General features: G+C 43.8%; 1 protein-coding gene across 5 annotated transcripts in view; it reads right to left on the bottom strand.

Moving 5' to 3' along the window:
* The window catches only part of kank4 (KN motif and ankyrin repeat domains 4), a 73510-nt gene that overhangs the window by 9646 nt on the left and 46396 nt on the right, over nt 1-17468 (bottom strand). For 4 of the 5 annotated variants that reach the window (XM_034582059.1, XM_034582060.1, XM_034582058.1 and 1 more), the window contains exons 2-4: nt 10143-10216; nt 5967-9587; nt 2669-2762 (exon numbers count right to left, since the gene is read on the bottom strand). In XM_034582059.1, coding sequence (XP_034437950.1) covers nt 2669-2762; nt 5967-9587; nt 10143-10158 — 3731 coding nt within the window. In that variant the 5' untranslated portion in view covers nt 10159-10216. The remainder of the gene's footprint in view (nt 1-2668; nt 2763-5966; nt 9588-10142; nt 10217-17468) is intronic. The other variant, XM_034582062.1, reaches the window with a different exon arrangement.

Below are 17468 nucleotides of genomic sequence, written 5' to 3'. Positions count from 1 at the left end.
GTGCAGCTGTTGGTCCTTGGTGGAGGTCTGTAATCTCTGAGTAACATCCTAGTTCCATCTGTGGTGCAGCTTTTTCATACTCTGCTCTGATTTTGGAAGGTGACATTCAAAAGGTGAGAACCCCCTTCTCAAACCAAATTTAGATTTTAAAAGATATACGATGACCTTTGGAAAGTTCAACCAATGTTTCCTCACTAAAAATAAACACGTGTATACAACTTCGATACTAGCGGCCACATCAATGAAACACCTACCCAGCTAAAACAAATATGAAAGAGGTAAAATAAACTTTGGCCGAGGCTACACGAATACTAAACAGGTTACTCCCCTCGTGACCTCCGGCCTTACATGAAGGAGATGCTTGTTTAATGCAGCCTTGGCCCAAATAAGCAAAACATCCTTCAAACAGTTAAACATACATAAAAATCCATAGGTATGTTTGCACACGCACATATGAAACCTTTAACAAAACACGACCTTGTTCAGAGGGGGGACAACTGGAGAGATATATTTAGAGATGTGGAGATTAACATGTACGTGTGTGTGTGGGTAGGTGGGTGATCACTGGGGTGTATCATGAAGGTTCCTCTGTGAGGCCAATCAGATACATCTTATACTGAATGCCACTGATTCATACTTATTTGTAGATGCACACACAGACACACACACACACAGACACACACACACCACAAGAGGCGTTCAGGGGCCACAACATTCCCTGGATTCCAGAGGAGCTCAAGGGAGATGAGCGATAGGTTAGAGAGCATCCAAAAGAGAAGGAACACAAACAGCAGCCCACTTCCTGGTGTGGGCGAGAGACTAAACATAGTCAGAGAAAACATTGTTTCCCTCATTATGATGAACATTTGTTAGATTTATTTTGGACTCGAGCAGCAACTGTATTTATTTTCCTATAACAGAATTAAGAGGAGACAAATGAGGTGTGGTCTGTCCCTCCGGCAGATCTGTGTAATAGCTCTGATAATTTGCTGTTTGCTCTGGAGAGCGGCCATGTTTCGCTTCTGAGACAGGGAGGAAGGAATAGACCTCAACACAGCAGCACGGCTCTGTGACAACAAAGCGAAGGGGAGCAGGTCATAAAACTGAGGAGGTCAGGAATGCAAGGGCAGGAACGAGGGAATAAAACAAATGTTCTAATGGCAGCCGTTTGCTTCACACACAGGAGGAACTACCTCCCAGTCACAACTTTCCCTTATCAGTGATGAGGAATACTGGACTTGTACTGAACTTGACTTTTGCCAAAAATAAATACGTGATTAGGTGTGTAAGTGAACACACACAATTTTTCTATTTTATTATTTTACAGACTAATGGACGACAAGATAAATATCTAACCACTTTAGAGATTAATTTTAGTTAATTTAAGTGACTGTGTTATTTATGTAGCTGATCGTGATCCTTAAATTACAAACTAATGTATGAACCATTTATGATTCATTGTTCCCTCTTGCATTCGTCTATTATTTGAGTAATTTTAGTGCCTGAAGATAAAAATATAAATACACAGTAATTCTTAATAACAAATGATATCATGTCAAGGACAGGAGGCCCAGTGACCTTGACCTTTTACCCTCGACCACCAAAATCCATTCAGTTCATCATCGAGTCCAACTGAACATTTGTACCAAATTTGAAGAAATTCCCTCAAAGCATTCTTAAGATATTGTGTTAAAAATAATGAGATGTACATACAGACGCACAAACTGAAAACATAATGCCTCCAGCCACTGGCTCAGCTCACAGGCATAGAACATGAAAATAATATCTAATTACACATTTTGTTCTTTCGCCCACTACCATCTGCTTGGTTGAAATTCACAACACACACACACACACACACACACACACACGTACATGTGCTACATCCAGCATCAGCAAACGCAGATAGCAGCCCTCTTAGACAAAGCAGGGAGATATCAACACACATCACATAACGTAGACCTACAACACACATTCATACGCACACTCACACTCGCAGCAGCAGACGTGAGGTTCAGAGTCGGTGGGGTCACACCCACATGAACAATGAGAAGACACTGAGCTAACTGAAAAATAACAGTTATTAGAAACGTATTCATCATCCAAACAGATGGAGTTCATTTTAACTTGAGTGTAGAGAACAGCCATCAGTTTATCTAATGATCCAAAACCACTGCCCACAGACGCCTCAGTGAATATTTACTTTGCTAAAATTCCCAACAATGAACACAAATAAAGTCTTTTAGGAAAACGACCTAACAGGTTGTTTTCCATGTAAATAAAATGTGTTTTGTTGTTTTTACCTTCGATCTTAATTACCTGGATGGATTCAAAGTGACTTATTGCTCGAAAAGCCAACACTGCACATGTTGCTCTTTCTACCAGAGGAACAATAATCCAGGTTTCATGACTGAATCTGCTTCTTACCAAGATTACCTGGAGTTATTATTGTCTGGCTAATCCGACTGAAACCACTTTCAGTCAGAAAAGAAAACATAATCCTTGTTTTTGAAGAATTTCTCTAAAATCAAATCTGAAGAAAAAGTAATATTGTCTTTAATTATTGTGCTATTATGTTCCCAGTCTCCTGTTGATAAAAGAGCAACAAAACATGCACAGACACACAAACACACAGCCGCCAACATTGATTAAAGAGAAAATACTTTACCCTCCATTCACGCCAACAAACTTCAGGTTTTTCTTGGCTCCCTTGGTGCCCTGCTTGTCAGCAACTCCGTTTTTCTTCATGATGGATTTGAGACCTGGTGAAGAAGACGACACATGGAAAGAGACAGAAAGAAGGGAGAGAGACTTTGTGTGTTAATGTTGTGTCTGTGTGGAGAAAGTTAATGTATCTTTAAACTCCTAAACACAAAATACAGCATGGTGTTTCTCACTGCCTGCACCTATATGATATATTATAGCATAGCATATATATATAAAGTCATTTTATTGAATGGTGGAGACTCAAGCCATTGCTATATGAATGCATTTGTGGCTCAGGAAGTTAAGAGGGTCGCCCACTGAAAAAAAAAGGTTGGGGGTTTGATCCCCCAGCTCCTCCAGTTTCGAAGTGTACTTTGGGCAAGACACTGTGTGATAGAAAAACTGCTGCTTATATACGTGTGAATGGGTGAATGTGTATATAAACCACTATGATTGGTCGTTAAGACTGGAACTGTACTGTACTGTAATACTTAAATAATATGTGTATTGTACACATTACAACAGGGGCTAAAGGAAATGAACAAACATGACCAAATGAGTGAAGAAAGGACCTGAGGGGTTTCTGAATGTTTTGAGGAATATTAAAATTACATGAATCATATGTTAAGACCTTGAAAGCTAAATCCAATTGAACTTGAATTTGTGGACCCATCAAAGGGAAGAATGTGGTTTATCCCTCAAGTAAAGTTACAGAAACATATGCAAAGGAGCACTGGGGTTTGTTCTGGAGGCTCAGAGCTTTATTAACACTTTGTTAAGACACTGGTGGATTCATTTTCTTTAACTCTTCTACAAATTAAAATAATACTGTAACTTTCCAGAGCCACCACTCTGAATCCCCTGTTGGTTCAAATTATTTCTCTAAGTCATAACATTGATGAAGAATTGGTGCATGTTCCTGAACCATGAGCAGATAATAGGTTTACGAGCAAGAAGCACATTATGCTGGCACTGGTGGCTCAGACAGACAATAATAGTTTGCACATGTCGGCTTGTATTTCTTGTTTCTTGGTGTTTTTCTATGAGCCTGTATGATATCGAAGAATCTCTGGCTGCAATGACGAGCACGTACAGCTCCTCAAATGTCGTGGAATCCCTGCGCTGGCAGAGAGCAGGGAAATTAAGGCCAGATCTGTACACTCCATACAGAGAAAACTGTAAAACTACGAGAAGATAGCTGACATGAAGACAGTTATATTATTTCTCCCTTATTTCAGGAATGTGCAAATATAATAAGATGACAATTACTTTGCTATGAGTACTGACCAAATTAAGACAATTGTAGCCCTAGGAACTTAGCACAGGGCAACACTGGGTCAGGATTATTGACAACACACAACCTTGACATTGTCAGGTCTGCTTATGTGTGTAACTGCCCAATAATTGATTCTACATGGGCTCCTCCGCTGACTCCCCCTGGCTCTCAGCCCGGAAAGGCTGTCTACACTGTGCCTGACAGCAGACATGATGCAGAGGCTCTGTTATGTTTTATGCAAGGACATAAGGGTGTGGCTTCCAGCCAACAAAAAAAAGAAAAGATCCCAGAGACCACCATCTAAGGAGAGTGATGCTTTCAGATCGTGTGACTCCCAGGAGATAACAGCAGGCAGCGGGGGGAGAGGGGAGGTTATGATTATATTTGGCATTTGAATACAATCTATTACTAACGTCTAATAAATAAAACAATGCTGTGATTTAACCTTCCCTCTCTTCGTCGGAGATAACACACCACTCATCTCCAGTCTCTGGTGACCAGGAGGAATTAAGAGTTCTCAGTGGGAAAGCAGTGGTTTTTGTATGTGGGAGCTGAACACTGGTTTCATCCGAGGTCAAAGAATGTCACGCTGAGAAGGTCAGACGTCAAAGATGTTTTCAGTGACCCCAAAGAAACAGTGACAACACAACACAACACAACACACACACACACACACAATGCACTTAAAAGCACCGCTGTATACCGAACTCCCGTCACTGAACTTAAAATGAACTCTGAATATAAAATATGTGTGTGATAGTGTGTGAGTGATTCAGCTCCTGGGCCAGAAACAGAACAGCGAAACATCAAGGGATAGAAGAAAAGCATCGCCTGTTTGATGTGTGTGTGTGTGTGTGTGTGTGTGTGTGTGTGTGTGTGTGTGTGTGTGTGTGTGTGTGTGTGTGTGTGTGTGTGTGTGTGTGTGTGTGTGTGCTCTTGTACAGCTGTCTTTGTGAGGACCAGTTTGAGTCTACAACCGAGTGAGGACATTTTGGGAAAGTGAGGACCTTTTGGTTGGTCCTCATTTTGTGACCCCACTTTAATGGACTGCTTGGGGGTTAAGACTTGGTTTTAGGGTTAGGGTTAGAATTAGGTTCAGGTTAGGTTAAGGGTTAGGGTTAGGATTAGGCATTTAGTTTGGATGGTTAGGGTAAGGGGCTAGGGAATGTATTATGCCAATGAGTGTCCTCACTAAGATAGCTGTACAAATGTGTGTGTGTGTGTATGTGTGTGAGAGAGAGGGCCTGTGCTTGAGTGTCCATTCAAATGTGTTCTGCAAGTAAGTGCTTGTACGCATGTGTGTGCACTTCCCTGTATGAGACTGTGTGTGAGTTTGTGTGTGCGTGTTCATCAGTACGGTGTGAAGAAAGACATGTGTACTTGATGTGAGCTCATCAGATAAATTCATGTCCCCAGTGCTAAGTAACCTGTGTATTTGCACCCTTGTATATGACAGCCACTCGTTCCTGTATCTTTCAAACGTGTGTTGCATAGACATGCACTGTGCTACCAGCACTGACGACCATTATAATAAAGTTTTAACAGATAAACTGCACTGAAGAGAAAACCACAGTCACCAAGACGTCAGGACTGACTCTGAATACACCACCTTGTTTTCAGTTTGATAGTAACAGTGTTTATCTTACGTCAGTTGAAAAGAGCGCTGATATGCAGTATGAGCTAAGTGACACCGTGGAAATCTGTCCAGCCGTTCTGACAATGTTTGCCTGTAGGTCGTCTTAATGGTAGAGAAATTAAAATTTAAGGCTCCGGCATTGTACAGGCTCACATTACTCAACAGCCAGAAACAATACTTTGTTATTGAGTGGCAAAGAGAATAGGATCTGTGTATTCATGTTTGTAGTGGAAAGGATTCAGTGTATTTCAGTGTATTACAAATACATATGCAGGTATGTGACAAACTGATGAATAGTTGTGTATAAGGTATAAACAATGGGGGGATGGACTGAACCACGGGGCCTACCTTGTTCTTGCTGTTTTTTGGCCGCAGCGGCTTTCTGAGCTGGTGAGTAGAAGGCAGAGAGGACACTGAGGGAGCTGACCAGTTGACTCTGAATGGAGCTCATTTTGGAAGGACCGGGTTTCCCTGCTGGTTTCCCTGCCGGTTTTCCTGCCGGTTTCCCTGTTGGTTTCGCCGTTGTTGCTGCAGGGACTGCTTTCCCCACAGGCTTGGCTGCTGCTCCTTTTCCTGCCTCTGCTCTTTTCCCTGCTGTCTGTTTCTGTGTGCTCGGGATCTCCTGCTGGCTGGCTGGCTGTTGAGCTCCAGAGCTGCTCCCCAGCTGTGCCCACTGCTCCCCCAGAAGCCCTGTTAACCGGGTTACGACTTGGCCCAAAGCCGCAGGTGAGGTCGGAGACTCGCCGGATCCTCTGCGAGGAGTTTGGGCCTCACCGGAGTCCCGACGAGAGGCCTGGGCTTCAGTTGACCCACGTCGCTTGGCTGTTTCACTAGAGGCTCTGCGCAGGGATTGTGTCTCACTGGCATCTTTGTGAGGGGGCTGAGTCTCACTGGAACTTCTACGGGAGCCCTGAGACTGACCTTGCAAATCGCTTGACCCCTGACGAGTCTGGCGGGTTTGGGCTTCTGATCCACGACTAGGAGGCTGTGACACACTGGACCCCCTCTGTGTTCCTTTAAGCTCTTTTGAGCCCCGTCTAGCTGCAGAGGCTTGAGAGTGAGACTGGGCCTGAATTGATTTTGGACGGGTTTGGACTCCACTGGAGCCAGAAGACGGACCCCGAGTCTCAGCCTGAGGTTTTGATGGAGGTTTTTCCTCAGCAGGCTCCTCAGAAGGCCTCTTTGCTTGGCTCTTGTCCTCAACCTTAGCCACAGACGGGGCTTCATGTTTTACCTGCTGTTCTGAGAGCTGTGTTGGAGATTGAGCCTCAAGCTGAGGTGCATCCTGTACTTGTGCCTGGGGTTGGGGCTTTGTCTGGGGCTGCTTGGCCTGACCTTCACTGGATCCTCTGCGAGGACGCACAGGTGCAGCCTGAGGTTGAGGCGGTGTTGGCTGTGCCGGCTCTGCTGAGAGCTTCCGGCCTCTCTGAGGTCTGACAGGAACTACTGTCTTCACAGCTGCGTCCTCTGCTGCTGTTACAACCACGTCAGTGACCACAGTGTCTTTGACTGTCGCACACACAATCTCACCCTCTCCCGTTTCTTTCTTCTCTTTACTCTCCATGGCGATCTGCTTCATTTCATCAGTTTCTGTCACTACACTCTCTGTCTTAGTCTCTGTAATTTCTTTAGTTTCTGAGTCTTTCTGTGCAGTCGTATTTGTTTCAATCGCAGATTCTTTATCTTCTTCTGTTGAAGCAGCTGGACTTGTACGCTCTTCCTTCTGGCTCACAAAGTCCAAAGCTATAATTTGCCCAACTGCACTTTCTTGAACAACAACTGAACTCTCTGTGATAACTCTCATTACCACACTTTCACTAACTCTTTGAATTCTTTCGTTTTCTTCCTGGTCCTCCGTGCTTTCACTGACCACGGTGCCGACTTCCTCTACTCTTTCTCTGCTTGTGCTTTCTCTTCCCGGACTCTCTGCTTCTGCACCTCTGGCTGGATTGTTGCCTGGTCGTCTCTCTGTCTCTGTCTCTGTCTCTGTCACCTGGTCGGTCCTCTGTGCCACCTCTGTCTCTGTCACCCTGTCTACAGTGTCCACCCTCTCTGTCTCTGTCCCCCGATCTGCACTGCTGGCTCTCGGTCCCCGTGGATGGTCTGTCACTGTCTCTCCCTCTGTCTCTGTGACTTGGTTGACCCTCTCAGCCACTGGCGTCTCAGTCGTCTGATCCTGAGTGGTGATCCTCTCAGTGACCGTTCCCCGTTCCATGCTGTTGGCTCTGGGTCTTGGTGGACTCAGTGTAGGTACTTCTGCCTCCATATCTGTGACTTGGTTGACCCTCTCAGCCACTGGCATCTCAGTCATCTGATCCTGAGTGGGGATCCTCTCAGTAACTGTTCCCCGTTCAATGCTGTCGGCTCTGGTTCTTGGTGGACTCATTGCAGGTACTTCTGCCTCCATGTCTTGTGTTTCCACTTTAGTATCAGTTACTTGATCAATACTTATACTGGGTACACATACTTCAACACAGATTTTATCTGTATCTGTACCCTGATCTACTCTATCAACTGATTCTGTCTCCGTCTCTTGGTTCGCAAAATCGACTCTCTCTGTCACTGTTCCTGTGTCGATGCTCTCTCTTCTTGGCCTGCTCTCTACTTCTGGAGTACAAATCTCCACTCTCACTCCCTCACTCAGTTGCAGTATTTTCTCCTCTTTTACCATGTTGTCCTCTATTTGTTCCTTTAAAAGACTATTAGTTTTATCCAGCTCTTGGCTGGCCTGAGTAAGTTTATCCTCCAGTATCATTAGCTTCTCCTGCAGCATCTGCACACTGTCTGGTTTCTCAGGTTGTCTTAGTTTTTCCGCATCTTGAATGTTGCTTGTCCCTGCATCTTTAATAGCCTCTCTACTTGATGTTAATTGCTGCCCTGCTGTGTCCTGTGATAGCTTGTGTGCTGCATGCTCCAGTGATTTCTCTATTGCTTCTTTTGGTTTGTCTGATTTTTCTGACGGCTGTGATAGTCTCTCAGATTCTTGTGCTGACAACTTGCCCATTTTTCCATGTGCTGAGGCACTCTCATCTTTTTGTGAAACTCTGCTTTTCTCTGTCACTCCAGCAGGTTGAATCGTCGGAGCTAAACTGAGCCCTTCTGAGGATCTGTGTGCTACCGGCTGAGTATGTGACCCAGCGTCAGGGGCTGTTGTAGAGGGTGATGTGGAAATCTGTGCTTGGGTCTGGGCTTGGAGCTCTACCAATAGCCGCTCCCTTTCCTCCCTCAGTGAGCAGATCTGGGCCTTAAGCTCCGGGATGGTTTTAACCATTTCCTCCAGCTCTCTGACTCGCTTCAGTGCCACTGTGATCTGCTGGTGGAGCCCTGTTCGATCCTGGGGTACGCAACGTCTCTCTGTTACATCTGGTGAAGCACGGAACATGTTTTCTGTTGAGCCATTGTCTGGTGTTCCCACAGTACGATCCGGACTGCTTGAATCAGAGCTTTTCCGCTGCTGGAGGGTGACCGGCATGCTTGATGCTCGGAGCAGGTTCGGACGATTTTGAATCCCCCCAGTTTTCTCTTCAACACCTCGAGCCCCAGTGCCTGTTTCATCTCTGGGTTTAGGTGCAACATAACCACCCCCCTGACTGGTTGTCCCCCTGTTGCTCTGGCTGGAAGTCCCCCCTTCATTTGCCCTGAAGTCAAAGAATTGTTGCACCTCTGTCACCCGTGATTTAGGCTTGGGCCCCAAGGTGGATGTTCCTGACCATGTGCTGTCCTTTTCCTTAGAGGCAGGCCTGGCTCCATGCCCAGGGAGACTGAAGTTTCTAGGTAGTGTGCTGAATTTGGGTGGGACCTTGACCCTGCGCTGGATGTTGACCCTTTTGATGGTGTTGCCTTTTTCAATATCATCAACATACTTGAGGAAGTCCAGGTCCAGATGGAAGCCATAGGGAGTCTCCACTGAGTAGGGCAACTGCTTCCTCTGAACACCGCCCTCACTAGCCTTGGTCTGAAAGCCGTTGGCTGAAAGAAATAAAAATGAAAATCGGTCAATTAATCAACGCTCCTTCTCCCACGAAGCAAAATAACAGGAGCAATAATATTAATAACTGAAATCCAAAAATGGATTCATGTGTGCATGTGCTTGACAAACGACCCATATTACACATTATCGTCTACAATTTTATTCCTTTTCATCCATTTGTTCTGTCAGGTCGTTCGGTGCGGCACACATGGTGCTTCATTATGCAAAACCATATCATATCACTTACTGGGAAAGTAATTATCCTGCAGTGATCACGCCAAAACAAACTAATCAGCATGCAAAAGGCTGCTCTCTCTGTGTCGACTTATGAATACGGTATGAGACAGGGGAGAGCTATCACCTGAAGGAAATAAACTCTCGGTGCTGCTCCAGGAACAGGGAGTTAAATATGTATCTCACAAATGTTATATAATGTAATCGAGACAAACTAATTGTTGTTACACTTGCGGAAACATGTGACATGTCAGATTTGTGACACAGCGAGTTAGAAGAAACATAATTGTTTATTTAAATGCAGACTCAGTGACACGCACCACTTTTCTTGTCCATCGTGGGAGGCGGAGTTCTCAGTCATCGACTTGTGTTTGCCACAGTTGGAGCTGGCAGCCTGGAGGAAACAGAAATGAGAGAGTTACGTGAGAAAGTGAAATATTGTCATCTGAGCAGAACCTAATTTTTACTGGAGAATGAAACGTATGTGGTCCCTAAGGCTGCAGAAAATTACGGAGCTTCAACCATATAAAACTAGAATGGCACTCATTAGAGCGCATACCTCTGCCAACAGTCCCCTAATGAGACCACATTTAAATTCACTATATCTGGATGTTATTTGGATCTCATAGATATCAGTCCTCTAAACATGCCAGATTTGTTTCATCAAGATCCATGAAATAATCTCCCTCATGCGGATCTGCACCAACATGTATTGGGTTCTTACTTGGGTCATTTCCCACCCTTTCTTTTCTTCCTGTTAACAAACACACAAATGTAGACAGAAACCTTGAAAATACATGTTCTCCAAAACCTACTAAATATTTCATTGTGTTATTACAGCAACTGAAATGCTCAACAGCTCCATATAACAAGAGAACAAACATGTATCTCTCTGAGATAAGATAATCAAGAAGAACTTATCCTTGGCTCGGATGTCAGGAAGGAAAATAAACTGACTTATGTCCAATGTAACCTAAGACATGTACAACGGCTTTTAGGAAAACATTTTAGATAAAGCTCAAATGTGCAGTGATTGTTAGTGGCACAAGAAAACAGCTCATTTTCTATTACATTAGAATTGTTTAGTATATAGTATATGTAATATAGTTTTTGTATATGTATGGCAGCAGTGTTCACTCTCCAGCTGGTATAGTGAGGTGAGAAAAAGTATTTGCTTTATTTATTCAGCTCATATACAGCTTACACCTAAAATTGAATAAAAGGGTCAATATGCAGTTCATTATTGTGCAGTCGCAGTGACTCTACAGAAGATAAAGTTGCTGGATTAAATTATTCCAGTTACAAAAAATATTAAAAGAAAATGCCAATACATCCATTAACTTAATTTCATTTGCTTTGCTAAGTCAGACCTTTTAAAGCCATTTAATTCCCCACAGCGCTGGTCGGGCCCACGGGAAGGGAACACGTTCCATTCGGTGGCACTTGGGGATCATTTGTTCCAGTTGGAGAAGCCAAGACACCAGAGCTGTTTGTCCATTTTTCACAACGAGCTTACTGCAGAGCGTAGTTAAGTGAGATGGAAAACAATTCAGCACGGGGAGTCAAAACCTTTAAGGGCTTATGTAAAGCTTCCTAATAAAATATCCAATACTAATAATAAAATCCAGGCAATTGGCCCAGCTTTGAGTGAGCAGCACAGTTTAAATCCATAGTAAATGAACGCTCTCTGTGTACGCTCTTAATGCCAAATATCAACTCTAAGGCTATTTAGCAAATAGCCGCACGTTATTGACGCAATTTCCATGGAAATTTGTGTCGCTGGAGAAAATATCTGCTACATAAGGGACAAAACATCCAAGTGCCTGCAGCGGTGGTTCAATAAGTGGTGGAGTTCAAACCTCAACATGTGAGGTAGGTTTCAGGCAATTAAAATTAGCATTTTCATTATGTTTTGTAGTGCAGTACATGCATTGTATTTTTATTATGCCCCTGGGGTACACGTTACTGCAGATGTTATAACTGATGACATAATGCAATGAAATAATGAAACCGTAAAAAAAGCCATTTTGCTTCAATGGTGTTCCCTCGTATGTCACTTCAGTTTTATTTTTGCACTCAAAGAAGATGAAGGCCTTGTAGGAAAACAAAAACACTTGTCTCCCGAGAGGCAGCTTTTCTCTTTTGAAACGGCTGCTTTGATATCTGCAGAAAGGATGTGAACACCTCCATGTTGCAATAATCTAAAACAAGTATGTGATACTGAAAAATGCATAAACTCCCTGTGCTCAGAAAAACAAGTGGCACTTTCTCTGTAGTAGCTCAGACGGTTCTTCAACTAACCTTGTACCAACTGATATCTCACCACTTTATTACAGATGTCAGACCCGGAGCTGCAACTGACTCGAAAAGGGACATATTTAGCTCCTATTCTGGTTGATCATTTTATTTTTACTTGAAAAGGTTTTCATGCTCTAATATTCAGAAAACACTTCACTTTCCTCAAACTGTCCACTGCTGCAGCTCCTCTGTTCAGCCTCTGTCTGAAACACTTGGTTTTAGCTCCTGAATCTTTAAAGCCCCCGTCCTGATAAAGCCCAGTCTGCTCTGATTGGCCAGCTGGCCGACTCTGTTTTCATTGGTCAACCTCTTTAAGCACATCAAGGAAATGTCGGCTTCCAGACTCGCAGCTAGATGTAAATTATGCAAATTTGGGCATCACGACGAAGTGGACAAGGCGTTTCAGGAGCTTTAGGAGCAGTGATTTCTGTGGGTTAGAGGAGCTGCCTTTTAAACGGACTTTGTGTAAAATGTAAAAGTCCTGCAAAGTTAAAAAGCCTAAACTTCAATGTTTACTAGAGCACATACCTCCGCCAAGGCCCAACAGTTCCCTTAAATTGAATCAAGCCAGACCAAATTGTACAAACTCATAGATGTCAGTTCCCTAAATATGCCAGATTTTTTTAATCTACATCCATCTATTATTCTATGGAAAACTGGTGTAAACACACTCACAACCAAAGTTTCCACCAATTTTCCTGCTAATATGTACAATCACATTTGTGTAGTGCTGCTAATTAGCAGATAAACACAGATGAAAACATTAACTCCTCGATTAAAAAAAACAACCTTTAAGACACCGGAGGAAAGAGAAACGGAAAATCATCACATTTATCCTTTAACCATAAAATTGCATTGTGTTGCATCCATTGCAGTTGTCTATGTTGAGGACACAGAACTGATTTACAGTGGTTTGGAGTAGCCGCGTGTTAGGCTGTGTGTTGGGTTGCAGAGCGGAGCAGGGACACACTGCAAGGCAAGCACTTCACACGCTGGCAAGGTAATCAATCAACATGACAGCCTGTCCACTCGGGGACCTAAACGGGAACGGTGACAAGCTCTATTTGGTGTCCGTCCCGTCTTCATAGATTGAGCCGTAATAATGAAAATACGAGGCGACCTGGAGCAGAATTGTTGTTCCAGATGAACAGATACACACACACACACACACGTAGGGAGGCACGTGAATCAACACACTGACAGCCACTGCACAGGATCTGACACCGTGTGATTGCTACCATGGCAACCGCTCTTCCATCCGCTACATGTGCGCGTCCCGGGAGTGAAGAGAGCACGGGGGCATTCCTGACTCCTCCCGAAAGCTCAACGCGCCTGCGATCGGCTCGCTGTCCTTAAGGCTTAATTAGCAGATTTGGGAACAGAGGAATGCCGCTCGTAATTGCTGAGTGAAGTACGGCCAGACCCCGCTGGCAATTATACACAGTGGGCAGGCAACAAAACCCTCCTTAATTAGATCATTACCGAAACGCGGAGACAGAGGTAGGATGGAAGGCGGACAGAGAGAAAGGAGGAGGGAATAGAGACAAGAGGAAAAAGATGGAGAATAAAAGCTTGAAAGTGGCAGATGGATGTGACAGGGGGGGGGACGAGCGCTGACAGAAGAAGCAGGAAAGGTTGATGCTGTGGAGTAATAAAAAAAGCGCCACAGTAAGAATCAGTGACTTGACAGAACAGCGAGGAGTTTCATTAATGAGAGCGAGTCCATACCTGACCTTCACTACAGTGTGAGTTGTGAGGAATTAAAAAAAAGTTTCTTCTTTTAATTAAGGTCACTTGTAACTCTTGTGTGGCTAATGAAGGCCTCGGAGCAACAGAGATATATCACGTTGAGCTTCGGCAGGGAAATATGCACGATGGGCATAAATAATTAACCATAATATCAGTCTATAAGCAGAGAGCATGAGTTCGTACATGCAGACAGTGTTTGCAACTAGTAGATTATCCAGATTAGGTTGGTGCTTGGATATTGGAAGCGCCTGGTGACACTGATGATGCATGATCCACGCTGGATTACAGAAATAATGACTATGAGCTGAAATCTTGAAAAGGCTACGTTCATCCAAAGAGGTTGTATTTGCTACGAGGCTACACGAGGCTAAAAGGAAGCCACAGGTGTGTGTCTGTCGGGACCAATTCCCAATTTAGTCGCTCTCTTTGTTTACGTGCATGTGCATTGCTTACAGTATGTATTTTAATATGTGCGCCTGGTTGAGTCCTTGTATGTTTGAACGGCAAACACGGCCCGGGGAAAACACATGCACACAACGTGCAGCCTGTGCGGCGTGCGGCAATCTCTCACCACCAATCCAATAAGTGCGACAGCTGCTGAGAGGCTGTAACAAAGGTAACGTGAAGCCCGGAGGACAGGAGTAATGAGAGGACGGTAAATAAGCTCCTACTGACAGCCAGGGGGTTTTCACATGTCATCAAACCACAACCACAGCAATGTTGGCTTTTTTGTCTTCTTCGGGGGGGTTAGGGAACCCAGGGAATCAACTTAGTGCTTAACAATGTATTTAATAATGTGGAAAAACACATTTAAACACATCGCTGGGGAAAATCTACAACCAAAGATATTAACTTTGTCACAAACTAGTGCAGAAGCCGATCTAAACCTGCGTGTGTGTTTACTTGGCCTGTGCTGACGCTGGTTGCAGTTTTCTTATAGAAACTATAAAAGTGATCTGCAGTAATTGAGTCGCAGCGAATAAAAACGTGCAGCTGGACTCAAAGTTTATTAATATTGAACGTAATTACACCAAATTCCACTCTGCACTTCCTTGGGCCCCTTAACAATACACATGCCAAGCGTGAAGCCAGTAAGATCAACGCTTATCAAGATGTGGAAGCTTCATACACAGACAGAGTTTTCTTATTAGATCAAGGAAGGCCACACTGACTGAAATCTTCTTCAGATCATGCACCCACTCGAGGATTCATGGATAACCACCAGAGAAACGCACACATGCACATAAAATTACTGCTGACCCAACCTATCACGGAGGGGGAACAGCGTTAATTGAATGTCATGGGTCATTACATTGGAGTGGCTGTGTGCTGGAGATTGAATTAGTCTAATACACTGAAACAGAGCAGGCTCAGACAGAAGACAGGCCAGCAGGAAATAAGATTGGCGAGCGCGGGCAGGGGGAGAGGAGGTGGGCGGATGGGAAAGGGACAGCGGGTGAGAAAGTGTAAGCGAGGCAGAGCGGGGAGTGGCAGCTGTTCAAACTCATATCTCCCACATGCAGAGCGGCTCTACTGTTAATGTTTCGCTCTCTTCCCTTCTCACACTCTGTCTCGTTTGAAAAAAGAAGGTGTGTGGATGCGTTGTGACCTCTCACACACAGTGAAGCACTGTGCACCGGCTGCAGCTGCAGCTCTGAAGTGTTTATCCGCTATCTGAGAGAAGCTGTGAGGAAGTGCGAGCAGCAGCAGAGTGTGGGGAGAATCAGGCGGAGCGGCAACAATAACGCAAGTTCTGGGTCCTTATCACAGGCCTGACATGGGACCGGCTATCTGTTTGCTCTTGCGCTGCCCTGAGAATATAAACACGACCGTCCACCTCAACACACCAGCTCTCAGGCCCAGAAAAACAAACTCACATGTGCAGACGAACGCAGCGATACAGATAAATATGCAAAGTACCAAATACTTTAGTTATATGCCGACTGAAGCACAATCTCCTAGGAGTGCAATTTCAGCACAGCAGCAAAGTGCTTTTCAAACTAATTTGGTTTTTTAAAGTCCCCATTTTCAGCAAATAAAGCAACATGACGACATTTCTTTTTCACTTTAAAGTTGCTGATGTTAAATATCCAACAGTTTTTACAGCTGATACGCCATTACTCTTGGCCTTGTTTTGCTCTCATCAGCAGAGAAATCAATCGAACCAGAAAAAGTTAGAAGGATTTAAAACTGTTCACTTATCAGGTTTAGGTATTGTTGTTAGACAATCAGGGCTACAACTGTGACTTATACTTTTACAGAAATTATAGAATGAGGTGGGTGTGTAGTGGAATGAAGGAAAAACGGAGGAGAGAGATGTGAAAACCAAGTTGTGTCACGTCTGAATGTAAAGAAATTAATGAAAAAAGCCTCAGATGTGACTCAACAGAAAAACCTTGGTTGAAGAGAACTGAAAGTTGTAGCACACTTTACATAATTACTATTAATTCATATTGGAAAAACGCTCAGTATAATATGAACCAACCAACGTTGATATAACACTTATTTTACAACAACTATAACAACAATATTAATTGTGTGATGACAATGACGTATTTCCGGAGAGAGAAAATTACCCTATAAATGTCCGAAAGTGTTTTTTATTTTTTTGCAGATGAGCTCGCTATATATTCCTCTATGCAACTGAGAAGGGAGGAGTGAATGAGTGAGTGACATAACCATGGATCACAAAGGGGCTGCGCTTGTGCAAATGTCTTTGTGTTTCCAGACATTTCATGACTTTGGAAAGAGGAAATCAAACAGCTTTCCTCCAACAAACAGAAAGTTGAATTTGTCAGCAACAAAACGCACTCGTGCACATTTCTACTGCGGATTTGCCACTTGGGTCTGGTAGCTTAAGATTGCGTGGGTGGAAAATGTGTTGATGTTGCTCAGCCAGATGGTCCAATGACTCTTTTCTATTTGAGGCATTGTTAAACAGTGTTTTAGTGTTTGATATTAGCCACAGCTCGGAAAAATCTGCCTTTAAATGAATTTTACACATCACATTATGGAAACAGTCCTAGATCACGTACGTTTTTTTTCCAGGCTAATTTATTAAATCGGTTGTTGTCCAATTTGTCCTCATCCGTGTCCCATTACAGAGACACTCCCTGTGATACAAGTGCGAGAGGGGGGGACGCGGCGGATGGTGCAATTAGCTTGATCTGGGGAGTTGTTGCAGATGTGTAGGACAATTTAGCATAATGAAAAATGCACTGACAAGACAACTGGGAGCTGGAAAGTTTCCGATTTCTGAACCAAATCAAATGAAGGGCGTTAGCATCCAGATCATGGAGAGAGAACGAGGGAGATGTTTATCTGATATCTCAGAGCTTAGTCTGTGTTTGCTTTGCAGGAACAGATCAATCCCTTCGCTCCGTAAGAGCTGTTTGAGCACAGTCCAGTTCATCCCCCTGCAGTCTAATATTATCCCAGTCTATGTATAGCACATAACAACAACATTGCTCAACTAGAATATATCTTTTGGGCCAATTTTTCCCCGTTAATCGGGTCCATACTTCTTCATCTAGATTCCTTATAATCCAACATGATGACGTCTCTTTCAGTGTGTCGGTGCTTCTGTATTCAGCCGTGTC

The sequence above is a fragment of the Hippoglossus hippoglossus genome, chromosome 4, assembly GCF_009819705.1.
Source record: "Hippoglossus hippoglossus isolate fHipHip1 chromosome 4, fHipHip1.pri, whole genome shotgun sequence".
In the NCBI taxonomy this organism is placed as follows: Eukaryota; Metazoa; Chordata; class Actinopteri; order Pleuronectiformes; family Pleuronectidae; genus Hippoglossus; species Hippoglossus hippoglossus.
This window is presented reverse-complemented; position numbering and strand designations above follow the sequence as displayed.